The sequence below is a fragment of the Candoia aspera genome, chromosome 4, assembly GCF_035149785.1.
Source record: "Candoia aspera isolate rCanAsp1 chromosome 4, rCanAsp1.hap2, whole genome shotgun sequence".
Taxonomy (NCBI): Eukaryota; Metazoa; Chordata; class Lepidosauria; order Squamata; family Boidae; genus Candoia; species Candoia aspera.
The window spans coordinates 63,568,452-63,582,178 of NC_086156.1; the positions used below are offsets into that span (position 1 = coordinate 63,568,452).

Consider the following 13,727-nt stretch of genomic DNA (forward strand, 5'->3'; position numbering starts at 1 on the left):
CTGTAGGCACTCTCTCCTATGCCTGATGTTTCCCCCACCCCACCTGCAGAATAGAGAGATTGGAAAGGAATTGATTACAAGACAGTAAGCAGGCACACAATGGGGAATACACTGGCTTTTTGCTAAGTGTGATGGGACTGCCTGCGCCAGAGTATTGCTTTCAATGTGTATTCCCTATTGTGTGCCGATGTCCTAACAGCCAGGAAACACGCTGAGACAAGGAACTGGTCTCTAATGTTTTATTGCTTGTACATAACAGGAATCCTAACAAACTGAAGAAGCGTGGGAAAAACCCAGACATATAAACCCCAAAGGTTAAGGTGGTCCCGATCTGTGTCTCTTTGAATGACTGCCCAATTCCTCAGTGCTACGCATGCGCTTAACAGTCTGGATGGGAGCCCCCTGCTCGCCATCCTTACTCATGGCATCCTGCTTACTCTCTTCTAAGCCCTTCCAATCTCTCTGCTCTGCAAGGGGGAGGGGGGAGAGAAAACCAACAGGTCAGTTACAGGCCAACATGTACTGACTGAAATGGAGATCATGTGACTGAGGGATGCAATGAAGGTCATAAATTGGTCATAAAGTTATTTTTTCAGCACCATCATAACTTTAAACGGTCTCTGCTCTAGCGGTTGTTAAGTGGGGATTACCTGCAAGGTAAGTAGCTTGCTTGCTTGCTTGCTTATTTATTTATTTATTTAAGTTTATTTGGTTCATGGCTTCACAGCTCTAATTTGGTCACTACCATATGTTACTGTATATAGCACTACTTATCCTATCAAACCACCTTTCAGAAATCTGGCAAAATTGGATCCTTTTTTTCACCAAGCCAGATTTGTTGGAGGAGAATTACATACTAACATTGTAGAAAGGTAGAAAACTGTTGATCTACACATTTATTCTTCCACGCTACAGTATTACATAGACACCTTTTATAATATCAGGATTTTCCTCCTCATGTAAGTAATTTTTTAATTATGCCTGTTGTAATTTAATATGCAGGGTGGCTTCAAATCAAATCATGTTTATTCGGTCAATGACCAGCAAAATTTAAGAAAAACAAAGTAAAACAAAGAAATACAATAATATACTACAGACTAATAAGATATATCACATAATAATATAGTGTTCACTCTGCTATTACTATATTAATACATTTGTTACCTTAGTGGAGTGAGCCTAGAATTTAGGAATTATAAAATAAAAGTAAAAATATATATCCCCTGACAATTTATTAATTAAAATATTTCAAATTTAAAAGTACTTTTTAAAGTAGGGAGTTATTTGTCTGGTTTTATCTTATTTTCATTGCAGCAACACAGAATTTAGCAACTGTACACGTTTTAGATCCTGAAGTAGATAGTTCATATAAAAATTATCTGGATACTGAGGGAATTTATCTATTAGGGGCAAAATGTAGATTGACCTGATATCCCTATAAAATTTACAGTGTAGCCGTACACGTGAGATGGTTTCTACTTCCTCTTCAGCACATGGGCAGGTACGCTCAGCTATAGGGACTTTGTTATACCTGCCTTGGAGTAGTGCAGATGGGAGAATATTGAATCTGGCTTTGAAGAATGCAGTTCTCAACTTAGGGAAGGTTAGGTTTAGCAAATATCTTGCTGGTTCCCATATGCCCGTTTATCCAAATTCTGTTATGTTATGGGAGCCTATTAAGTTCATTCTGGAACTCCATGTCCCTTATTCTTTGGATGACTAGTTGTTTGGCTTGGTCATAGCCTAATGATATTAAGAATAGTGGAGAGAGTCCATACGAAGCCATCTTATATTCTACCACCTGCTTCCAGGGTGAAGAGAAGTTATCTATTAGAACTAGAGGGGTTAAACCAACTGGGAAATATTGGATTTTTAGCCAATAATTTATCATCAATTTCCAGGCCCTCACTTGAATTGACGGCATTCCTGTCTTGAGCCTTAACTGGGCATTTGATGTACCGTTGGGTGCGGCTAAAATTAATTGCAGGAATTTTGTTTGCATTGTTTCCTGCAGCACTTTCTTTATATAAATTCCTATTTGTGGCCCATAAAAAATTTGAGCCAATGTTTTGGCCTCTAAGTTTTAAAGCCGCAGGTACTAATTGTCCTCTGCCAGTGTAAAAAAACGTTTAATGGCATTCATTGACCTAAGGGCTGATTGCACTACATAATTCTGGTGTGCATTCCAAGTACCTTTCGAGTGGAAGACCACCCCAAGGTATTTAAATACATTAACCTGTTCTAATTTATGCCCTTCTACTTTCCAGGAATGCTGCCTAGCTCTCTTAGCAAAAACCAGAATTTTTGATTTATCAAAGTTGAGAACCAAATGGTTTTGTCTACAGTACCTTAATGTTGCTGCAATTGCTCTTTTCAATCCAATGGGGGTTTGTGAAATTAAAACAGCATCGTCAGCATATAGGAGAATTGGAATATTGCGCTGTGCTAGATTGGGTGCATGAATATCCATGTTATGTAAGAGGTGAATTAAAAAGGGTGGGGGCAAGAATACATCCTTGTCACATCCCTTTCTACACATTTACTATGCCAGAGAGGGTCCTGTGGGGGTTACACCTCACTCTTAAGGTGGAATTGTAATATAATTTCTGCATGAGGTGGAGAAGGTGCCTATCGATAGTAGTATTTTTTAATTTTTCCAAAAGACCATTTCTGGATATTGAGTCAAAGGCTTGTTTAAAATCAAGGAAGGCTACAAAGAGGGATGATTTCTTTTTGTACGTATATTTTTGTACAAGATGATGCAGTACCAATATGTGATCTACTGTTGATCTCCCTTTTCTGAAACCTGCCTGTTCATTTTGAATTATGCCCACTGTCTCAATCCAGTCTTGTAGTTTGAGATTTAAATGTTTGGCATATAACTTACTGACAACACTCAAAAGGCTGATGGGCCTATAGTTACATGGCTCCTTCTTGGTACCCTTTTTATGAATTGGGACAACTGTTGCCATCCCCCAGTCTCTTGGGATATGACCAGTCTGTGAAAAAAGATGCTAACGGAGGTGCCCACCAACTAGAGTTCTTTTTAAACATTTCAGGCATAACACAATCGGCACCTGGAGCCTTGTTGACCTTAAGAGATTCGATCAATCAGCGTGCCTCTCGGACCAAAACTGGTGGCCAATTAATCAATCTGACTCTCATTCTTAGTGCTGGCTGGGTCTACATATAACCCTATAAAATATTCCTCCCAAGCTTGAATCGGTACCTGATGAAGTGGAGGAGTCAGCAATTTTCCCAACCCTCTAGTAATATACCAGAAAAGGGATGAGTCTCTCATCCTGACTGATTGGATAAGTTTCTGCCAGGACTCCCTCAGTGCTGATTTTTTCTTTTAAGAGGGATTTATACTGAATTTTTAAATTCTTTAAGAGATGTATTTGGTCCTCTGAAGAGAGGTTTTTACTATTTCTATATGCCCTACTGTATGCACATTTCATCTGTGTGCACTTCTGATCAAACCAGTTTTTATTTTTTATACCCCAATTTCTGAGGCATTGTTGTGTTCCTTTGTAAAAAAGTGATTTGAGGTTAGCCATTAACATTTCATACTATTCTAAATATGGTCTTTGGGAATTATTATTTAACAGGTGTGCACGAATTTCTGTAGTTTCTGGGGCTACCATCCAATTAGCAACTGCCATTGTATTATTATCATTCCATTTAATTCGCACCTCAGTATTATCGTTTTCAAGCATCGGGGAAAAGATTATTTCAGCTCTAACATGTTTCCAGAGATGTGACAGGGTTAATGTTAAGGGATGGTGATCACTTTCTAGTTGTGAGTCTACCTCCAGCCACTGTAGGGGTTTTAGAAGATCACATGATACAATCCAGTAATCAACTGTGGAGCAACTTCCTGCCCCCCAGTAAGTATATCCTGCCAGATGGTCCCCTTCTACAGAACCATTAAGAATGTACAGTTCTAGTGGCAGTGTGGCTTGATTCATGGATACAGGCTCTCTTTACTCTGTGAGTATAATTAAAAGTTCTGAAAGACCAAATCAAGTTTTCTGTGAATTTGTCCCGGACCTCTGTACCCTAGCCATTCTCTTAACCAAGTTTCTTACCGCTGGGAAAGTAGCAAAAAGAGGAGTACTTGGGGTATCCAATCTGATCCTATTTTTAAGCTTACTCCTATAAATATGTTGGTTATCACTAATTTCATAAGCTCTCAAGACAAATGGCCTCTAGGCTTTAAACTATTCTTAAATAGTTTAAACTATTTAAATTATTCTTGTTTAAATTATTTGATGTACTTTGCCCCATCTGTAGAAAATATCCATGTATTATGTTTATGTATTACATAACATGATGTATATTATATACATAACATGATGGGCCTTTAGCACCAAAGAAAAATAAAAACAAGTTTTTATTTCTTCACGGCCTACTCTCCAAGCCCTCCCCCCATCCTGAATAAATTTAATCTCTTTTTTTCCACTTTCCAATGACTGCAAACTACTTTCTTATTCTGAGGCTGCCTATATTCCCAGCTATTCCCCAATCTTATATGGCCTGGCCATATGAGTATTTGAGTATTTTTCCTTCAAAGCTTGCAACCACTCTAATTATGGAGTAGAAGCAGACTGCTGTTTTCCTGCCATATGTCCTTGGTCTCTATGGAAGACTCAATGCCTGGGAGCAATTTTAATTCAAAGCAAATCCTATGCATGTGGTCTAAACTTTCAAACTGACAAATTATTACAAGTTTAGGATTAAGACCCAAAGCTTTAGAGTTGCATCTAGTGCAGCCCAAATATGTAGTCAGAAGAGCGCTCCACTTTTTTATTTGGATTTTGTTTTATATAAATTCAAATTTTATCATACTATTTTCAAATCTCAGTCCAAAAGGTTATCTAGCTTTTGCAAGTGGTTTTTCAGGCAACATGGCAGGGGAAACAAAAACAGAAAACAAACTCCCATTGCAATGGCTTGAATTCCACTTGAATTTCAGTGATCTCCAACATTTTCAAAACTGCGTAAGTGTAATTTCTTCACTCTTACTTTTTTTTGTACCTGCCAGGTTCAATTCCTTTTTCTAAAATTGAAGATTTTTTGAATTTATAAGCGTGATCTGAGGTAAAATGCAAAAGAGATGCTTTTCGCTCACTTTCTCTCACAGGGCAATCATCTAAAAAGAAAAAAAATCCAATATGACAAATCAAAAATCCAATATTATACAGATATTTTGAAAACTTAATCTATAAATCCAAACTGGCAATTTAATACTAGAATATGTATTTCAAAACACAAATGATAAAATGTGAAAATTTTAAAAAACATGCATAAACAATAAAGGTACCTTGAAGGAGCAAAACAAATACCTGAACCAAGACCTCCAAACTACCAGCAGCTCTGAATTCAAGTAAGCCTCCTTAATAGTTTGCCTAGGCATTTGCAGATGCTGGTTCATGAGTTATCTTAAATCATCACTTGTATTTTTAAATGGGAACCAGGAAGTAACTAACCACAAAAACTGACTCATGCCAGCCTCCGCATTATTATTATTCTTATCTCACTATAAGCAGAAAATCTAACCCATGTTATCAAAAATAAGATGACTGACATTTGATATCATTACTCGTCAGCATTTTTAATACAACCATATAAAGGTTGTTTGTATCCTCCTCAAGTGGGCAGAACCTCATGGTCTGTTCCCAGTGCTATTCAAATAAACTTGGCTCAAGCAGATTGTGTGGTCTCCACTTGTAAATTGGGTTGCAGGGAATTTTCCCCTTCAACCTTCAAATATTATAAGCTTGAAAATTGAAGGCAAGCTATAACATAGGATTCTAAGGTATGGGTTAGCTATGCTTTAATGAACTATTAGGAAAGTGGCACTAAATGGTACCAGTGGCTCAGTGATTAGCTATAACTACCAGAAACATGCATTTGTACATTTTATTAATAAAGTCCAACTACAATGAAGCAGCATATAAATTCCATAAATAAATTAAAATTCTTGCTTAGTCTCTCTTCACCTTTTTCCTTTTCAGCCCAGAATGAACAATAGAGAACACTTTCTTTTTCCTCTTCTATATGTCATACATAAAAGAAAACGAAGTAGCCATATATGACTGGAGCAAGATTTTATCATAAGAAATATAAGTTTTATTTATCACCACCACAAGCCAGTTCTCATTCTGTGATCTAAAAAACCAGTTTCTATTCACATTTAAGAAAACAAGTCCAGAAAGCTGGAGTAATCAAGACTAATTTGGGGGAGGTTAAGGGATGATACATCATAATGTATATACACACATATGTACTCTCTCTCTCTCCACACACACACACACACACTCATTTTGCCTGCAGTGGCCCACAGTGGGCGTGTGTGGTAGCTGCAAAGTTTGAGAACCTATGTGATATATAGTTTAAAATTTAATTATTAAAAGTGGTTTATTTACTTCTTGTCCAGTCCTAACACCAATGAAATCATTAGTTTTACTCAGGGGTTAGTTTATATAAAGACATTCATCACTTCAGTGGGGTTGGTCTAGGTAACTGGTTCCACACAAACAGCTCTTACCATTAGAATGTTTTTCCCAATATTTAACAGGAATCTACCTTCCTGCAACTTGATCATTACTCTGTGTGAGGAATGAGGAACAGTTCAAGGTTGTGTATGTTAGCTTAGAGAAGAGAAGACTGCAAAGAGACATGATAGCTGTCTTCAAGTATCTGAAGAACTGTGATGTAGAACAGTGTTTCTCATCCTTGGCAACTTTAAGATGTGTGGACTTCAACTCCCAGAATTTATGCTGGCTGGGGAATTCTGGGAGTTGAAGTCCACACATCTTAAAGTTGCCAAGGTTAAGAAACATTGATGTAGAACAAACGGTAGACTTGTTCAAAGTTCTTTGAGAACTCATGGCAAAGCATAATGGGTTTAAATGAAAAGGAAGCAGGTTTTGGTTGGACAACAGGAAGGATTTTCTAAGAGCAAGAGCTGTTCAAGAATGGGACAGGCTGTTTTGGAAGTTGGTGCAATCTCTTTCCCTCAAAGTATTTACAGTAAACAGAGCTGGATGCCATCTGTCAAGGATCCTACACAGGACAGTGGGTGGGCTAAAGTTACTGTCAATCCTTACATTCTATGATTTTCTAAGCACAGGAAGCTTTTGCAGAACCTCACACCAAATAACTAGAGTAAAAGATACAGAATTTGTAAAAAGTAGGAAGTATTCTTTATTTTTCATGTTAATGTATGTTACTAATTTTGTCATCTATTTGAATGTGAGTAGCAGTCATTCTTGACTCTACCTGCCCTAGGATTAATACTGTATGTCTCTTTTGAGCTAACTAGATATATTCCTTGAGTGTTTTTCTTCAAGGCTTTATACAGGTCATCACTTATTCACCCACAACGAAAAGGTGCACAGCTTTCTACTGAAGGCCAACATTTCTATTCTCAGAAACCTATGTCTCCTACTTAATTTTGACTAACATATCTAGGAGCACAATCTGCAGCATTCTAAAGCCATGGAATATTTAGTTCTTCTGTCTTATTTTAAAGATGACTCCAATCTTGAAAAAAAACAGACAGCAGATTTCCACCGCTATTCTCCAATGGCCTTGAAAGTTGGCTTTTTCCAATATCAAAAAATCTTTACTTCAGAAAATCCCATAAAGAGATGGTGTATGCCAATGGTGGCTTGTGAGTGTTCAGGCCAATGGATCCCAAGTCTATTCTTCCTCTGCCCCAATCTCCACCAACAGCAAGGTAGAATTATGTATTTTATGCCCTATTACCTGCAAACACCTAAGCTACCAGAAGAACAAATGGGAACATCTCTATAGCTGTCTAGCCACTTGCAACCAGCAAATAAATCATATGTGCTGGAATCACCCAAACTGTGAATAGATAGTTAAAATTTCAGGTTCAAATAATCCATAATCTGGCCACCTGACCATCAGTAAAATTTACACAGAAAACCTACTTACCTAACCGTCTGAGATTAGGAAGCATATGTACAACAAAAAGGCGATAATCTGATTCATTTTTAACAACAGGATTCAGTCGGAGATCCACATCTTGGAGCGCAGTTAAACTGTGGAGCCGTAATACTTCTGATAAGAAGGAGATATGATTGAAGTAGAGATTGAGCTTTTCTAAGTATGTGAGGTGTTGCAGGCCCTGTTTACAGAAAAAGATTTTCAATATGAATAGACGAGTCTTTCTCAGTAACCAATGCTTTTGTCAAAATGACTGAAAGAGCATTGTGTGGTAAGCTCCTTTTCATACATGTGTGTGATGTTGCAATACATATGCAAAAGGGGCAAAATTTACATCATGTCATTTGTTCCCCTTGGCACCCCACCACCACCCACATATACACATAGTGGATGCCTCTATAAGGAGGATATCTCAGATCAGAACTGGAATAATGCTTCTTCCTCAATATCTCACCCTTGTCAGATATTTTGGGTAAGTACAGGTAGTCCTCAATTAATGACCACAATTGGGACTGGAATCTCAGTCATTGAGTGAAGCTATCGTTAAGTGAGACAACACATGACTGCTTCACTCAACAACGGCAACATCAGCACTCCCAATTGCAGTCATTAATCAATCTTGTGGGTTGTTAAATGGACAGAGTCCCAGGTAAGGAGAATGGGGTGCCTCAGAGGGGTGGGGGAGACCCTGGGAGGCCCAGTGCAGGCCACGCACAAGTGTCTCTCCACTCAGGGGCTGAGAATCCTGCTTGGATCTTGGCTTCCCCTTGTCTCTGGGGGCTGTTTGAAGAACTCCCTGCTGAAAGATTCCTGCTCCGTGCAAGCAGGCACAAAGGATTTAGCTAAATCTTTTGTGCCTGTTTGCACAGAGCAGGAATCTCAAAAAATCTGACCACCCCCCAGGCACCCCACGCTCCTTACCTTATGACCTGCCTCCTCCTAGGAGCTCCTTTGCACTGTGAAGAAGGAAAAGCAGCTGAAAGCAGCTTTTTTTGCCCTTCTTTGCAGCGCAAAGCCAGCCCAGCAGGGCCCAAGTGTTTCAAAGAAAGCTTTGCGCTGTGAAGGAAAAAAGAGCTGAAAGCAGACTTTTTTGACCTTCTTGCCCTCCTAGGAGCTCCAAAGAATTCCATCCCCTCCACTTGCAACGTTTCCTGTTGGCTTCCCCACTAACTTTCTGGGGAAGCTGGCAGAGAAGATTGCAAATGGCGATCACACGATCGCAGGGCACTTGGCAACTGGTCATAAATGCGAGCCTGTTGCCAAGCGCCCAAAATGCAGGTGGGTGGCGTGACATTTCACAATGGCCAGAAGCACTTTACAGGCCGTAAAGCACCCTTTCCAAGGCTGTTGTAACTCTGAACAGTCATTAAGTGACCAGTCATTAAGCAAGGACTAACTGTAGGTTGCTAGATGATGGATCAATTTACAATGATGCTTAAAAGTTTGTGAACCCTTTTGAATTTTCAATATTTCTTTATAAATAGGACCTAAAATGTGATCTGTTCTCCACACAAGTCCTAAAACTAGATAAAGAGAACCCAGTTAAACAAATGAGTCAAAAACATTATACTTGTTCATTTATTGAGAAAAATTGTTCACCTGAACCATAAGTTATACACTTTTTAACACATAGGGAACACCTGTAATTTCCCACATTTTAAACATTTGTCTCAATAGTCCCTTTACTATTAGTTTCAGTATAGTTTTATTCTGCACCTACTAAAAATCTCTGTATGTGTGCTTTATTACATTAGGATATTTTCATAGCCTTAAATTGTATTTTGTAAACTGCCAAGACCATTTCAATTGTTAGGTGGTAAACAGATACATTTAATAAATTCATAAAATAAAATCAGCAGATGTACAATAGAAAACATTTAAACTCCAAAAGAAATTTTACCTCCAGTGTAGTCAGTGAATTGCGTGAGAGGTCAAGAGACTTCAGACAAACAAATTTTTTCAGGGAGTTTCCTAAATGAGTGATCTTTTCATAAGTTCCAGGAAGAGACAATGATCGGACATCAGCTAGAATGAAAATATTGTCCGGAATTTAATATAATGAGTTCACTTTGACAGCATTCATAACAAGGAGGGAAAAAATCAGACATGTACAGCAGTGGGAAAATTTTAAAAATCAAAAGAACTGTAAGGCACCATTTTGGCCATCAGTTCCAACTTCTCAGTGCACATTCCAGTCAAATGATTATCTACCCTCTGCTTGAACATATCCACTGAAGAGAAGCCCATTAGCTCCTTGGATAACTGGTTCCCCTGGAAACTGATCTAATGACTAGTAACTTTTTTCTGTAACATTCAATCAAATTCTGCCTTTCCTCACCTGAAATCCATTATTCCTTCTACTGTCTTCTGGAACAACTGAAATACATCTTACTCTTCTTCTGTGATGCATCCTTTCAGGTATTTGAGACATCATATCTCCCTAACCAGTCTTCTCTTTTCAGATCTAAACATTTCAGTTATTTTTATCTCTCTTCTGGTAACAGTTGTGTTATTTAGTTATTAATTCCCTAGTCATCCTCACTGCACTTTTCTGTGAACCTGGTGTCCAGAACTGGATACAATAAAGACAGGACCTGACCAATGCAGAGTAAAATTTAATATATATATATTTGCAGCTAGAAAACTATGATTCTCTTGATGCAGCTAAAATTCCACTTGCCTTTTTTACAACCATATTACCCTGCCAACTGATTTGTCTCTATTAAATTTCATTGTTTTTTTTTCAGCCAAATTATCTAACCAATCAAGATAGTTTTGCATTTTATTAATACTTTCTACAGCATTAGCCTTCTCCAATAATGCATCATCTACAAATCTGTTAAGCCTGCCCTTCACTTATTCATCCAGGTCATTAACAAAAACATTGAGAAGTAAATAGCCCAAGACTAAACCTTGTGGCATTCTACTTGGTGCAGTGGATAAGGTGCTGTATTAGAAATCAGGAAACTGTGAGTTTGAGTCCTCCCTTAGGCATGAAAGCCAGCTAGGTGACTTTGGCTCAATCACCCTCTCAGCCTAACCCACCTCACATTTTGCTGTTGGCAAAATAGGCAGCGGGAACATCATGTATGCTGCCTGGAGTTACACAAAATAAGTGAGATATAAAGCTAATAATAATAAAAAAATTTGATGAACAGTGTTTTCTTTAAATATGATTTTTGAACCAACTATGTAGCCATTTTGTCATCCAGCCCATATAGCTAATCAGAAGGTCACTAAATACTTTGTCAAATGCTTTCCTGAAATTAAGATGATTAGCTAGTATATTTATGGTACAGGGCCTCATTATCTGAGGGACCACCTATAGTTTCTGCCTGCCTGGTACATTCAGGCAGAGTGGGTCCGCTCCACATCCCCTCAATTAAATGTTGTCATCTTGTGGGACCAAGGAAGTATACCTTCTCTGTGCTGCCCCTGCCCTCTGGAATAGCATCCCCCTGAGATATGTATGGTGCCCACTCCCCTAGAGTTCCAGAAGGCCCCCTAAGACCTCTGTTCCCCAGCCTGGGGTTAATGTGACTGTGGAGCCCGTCATGTTTTTATTGTTACAGTTGTTTCTTGTCCAGGCTGCCATGTTTTACGCTTTTAACTGCTTTAATAGTGTATTTGGATACTGTAAGGCACCCAAAGTCTTTTGGAGTGGGCAGCCATAATAAATTTAATGAAATAAATAATAAATACATTTATTTACTAAAACTTATATCCCTCCTGGGTCCAGAGACTTTAGGTGGCTAACAAGATAAAAAAAATAACACAACCTTCTAAGAGTTAAATCAGCCCACACTGCAAAATCTCAGCCCCCAAACATTGTACTAAAAAGCCAAGTTTTTGTGGTTTTACATAAAGACAGATGTATGAGGCCCTTATGCATGTCAGAGCAGAGTACAGATGTCTTTACATACTGACCGCATTTGGGATTGGCAACACTGTCATAAGCGGTGCAGTCATTAAGTGAAATATCACATGACTGTGCCGACTTACAATGTCAGTTCTGGCTGACGTTGCTAAACGAATCACTGGTAATTAAGCACATCACATGACTGCGACTTCCTGCCGGCTTCACCATTGACTTTGCTTGTCAGAAGCTGGCTACGAAGGTTGCAAATGATGATCATGTGACTGCAGGACACTGCAATTGTCGTAAACATGCGCTGATTCCAAGCACCCAAATTGCAATCAAGTGACCGTGGGGACACTGCGACAGCCACAACTTCAAGGACTGGCCATAAGTCTCCTTTTTTAGCACCGTTGTAACTTCAAATGGTCACTGAACAAGTGATCGGTGAGCAAGGACTACTTGAATGTTCTACAAGACTGTGGCTATCAGGGAAAAGGCTTGCTTCTTTTCCCACCCATCCCTAACTTGAAGGAAAGAACCAAGAAATCGTCCTCTCCTGGACTGACTGAAATTGATGGGTAGATTCTCTCTGAAAACAGTTCTATTAGTAGTCTGGACCTAAGCCATATAGACTTTATAATAACTAGCATCTTGAATTGTACCTGGAAGCTGCAGCCACACATGGGGAGAGGGAGGATGGTAACAAGGGAATCATAATGCCAAGTACTTAATTCAGGTACTTATGTCAGATGTGACACAAGTAATAAACTGCATTCTTTGTGTGATAACATCATGACTTTGACATCATATGGATGTCAAAATAAATCCGTATGGACACTACGGGTTGTAGTGGCACTCACCCAGCAGCAAGCAGTTTGCAGTAGTTGTGAAGCCTTACAATACATTACATATGCAGCACTTCATAATCCAATAATGCTATACAATAAAAAAATGAAACAAGGTTAGCCTGGCAAGTCTTGTCCAACTTGATGGTAATTACCCCACAGTTTTCAGAGTGCTTACAAATCAATCAGTTTATGATCTATTTTAAAATCTTCCCAGACAGAAATGCTTTGTAATTTTCTTGGATCCTTTTTTTCCAATCCACCTAAAATATAACATCTGCTCTCCTCAGGGCCAATTGATTCATATGTAAATGAGCCCAATTCCTCTAATTCTCAAAGAAATACTAAGGGCCATTCTCGTCAAACATCATTCTGCCCCTATTAGGAAGGGATTTGTCAAACAATACACTCGAACTTTCCTCTTAATGCCCGTCTTTGCCGCTTTTCGTCATCTCTTTCTAATACGTGGCATTATGGCGGCAAAATATGTTTTGAAAGATCCATTCCTCTCTCAGCCATATTCCCAGTTCCCACACTCAGTAGCTGGATGTTCACCGAGATTTTGGCGCCTCAGGCTGACTCTCTCTCGAACATCTTCCTCAGTCAGCAACATTCCGAACGCAGCCGTTGTTTTCAGATAGTTCGAATGTACTCCATACTCTAACCCAGCGTAGCAGAAAAATCAAAACTAACGCCGCGAGGCGACGTTACCGCCGCTCAAAACAAAAGAGAGTGCGCGTGCGCCGGGTCAAGCTGACGAACCAATTAGAATTTGCCTGTGATTAAACTATTCTATGGAGGAGCTCAACTACTCAGATCAATTCTCTTCAACTTCTAGGTTCTGTCCAACACCTAGGCAACAGTCCGTAGATAGGTCGCTCCGTGCTGTTTGCATATTCCATAGATGGGGGCGGGGGTCGCATGGATATTGTGCTCAAACTGGGTGAAAAGCATAAGCACACAGAATACTCAGCATGATGGGAGGCTGGGGGGTGTGCTTACTCTACCCACAGATACACAAACAGAAACGCATTTTATTTTCT

General features: G+C 39.0%; 1 protein-coding gene across 1 annotated transcript; it reads right to left on the reverse strand.

Moving 5' to 3' along the window:
- Positions 1–5,024: 5,024 nt before the first annotated feature.
- CEP72 (centrosomal protein 72) lies at positions 5,025–13,297 on the reverse strand. Its single transcript, XM_063302046.1, has 4 exons — positions 13,240–13,297; positions 9,881–10,005; positions 7,969–8,161; positions 5,025–5,155 (listed from the first exon to the last, which is right to left on the reverse strand). Exons 1-4 carry the CDS (start codon positions 13,295–13,297, stop codon positions 5,025–5,027), a joined length of 507 nt encoding a protein of 168 aa, XP_063158116.1.
- Between the last annotated feature and the right edge of the window lie 430 nt (positions 13,298–13,727).

What these genes read in the sequence shown, in the direction of transcription:
- CEP72 (XM_063302046.1), bottom strand. Translation starts at nt 13,297, where the DNA reads ATGTTGCTGACTGAGGAAGATGTTCGAGAGAGAGTCAGCCTGAGGCGC. An exon ending in CCTGAGGCGCCAAAATCTCG is followed by an intron (nt 10,006 to 13,239) that starts GTGAACATCCAG and finishes TTTTCATTCTAG; the next exon opens with CTGATGTCCGATCATTGTCT. An exon ending in TCCTAATCTCAGACGGTTAG is followed by an intron (nt 5,156 to 7,968) that starts GTAAGTAGGTTT and finishes TTTTCTTTTTAG; the next exon opens with ATGATTGCCCTGTGAGAGAA.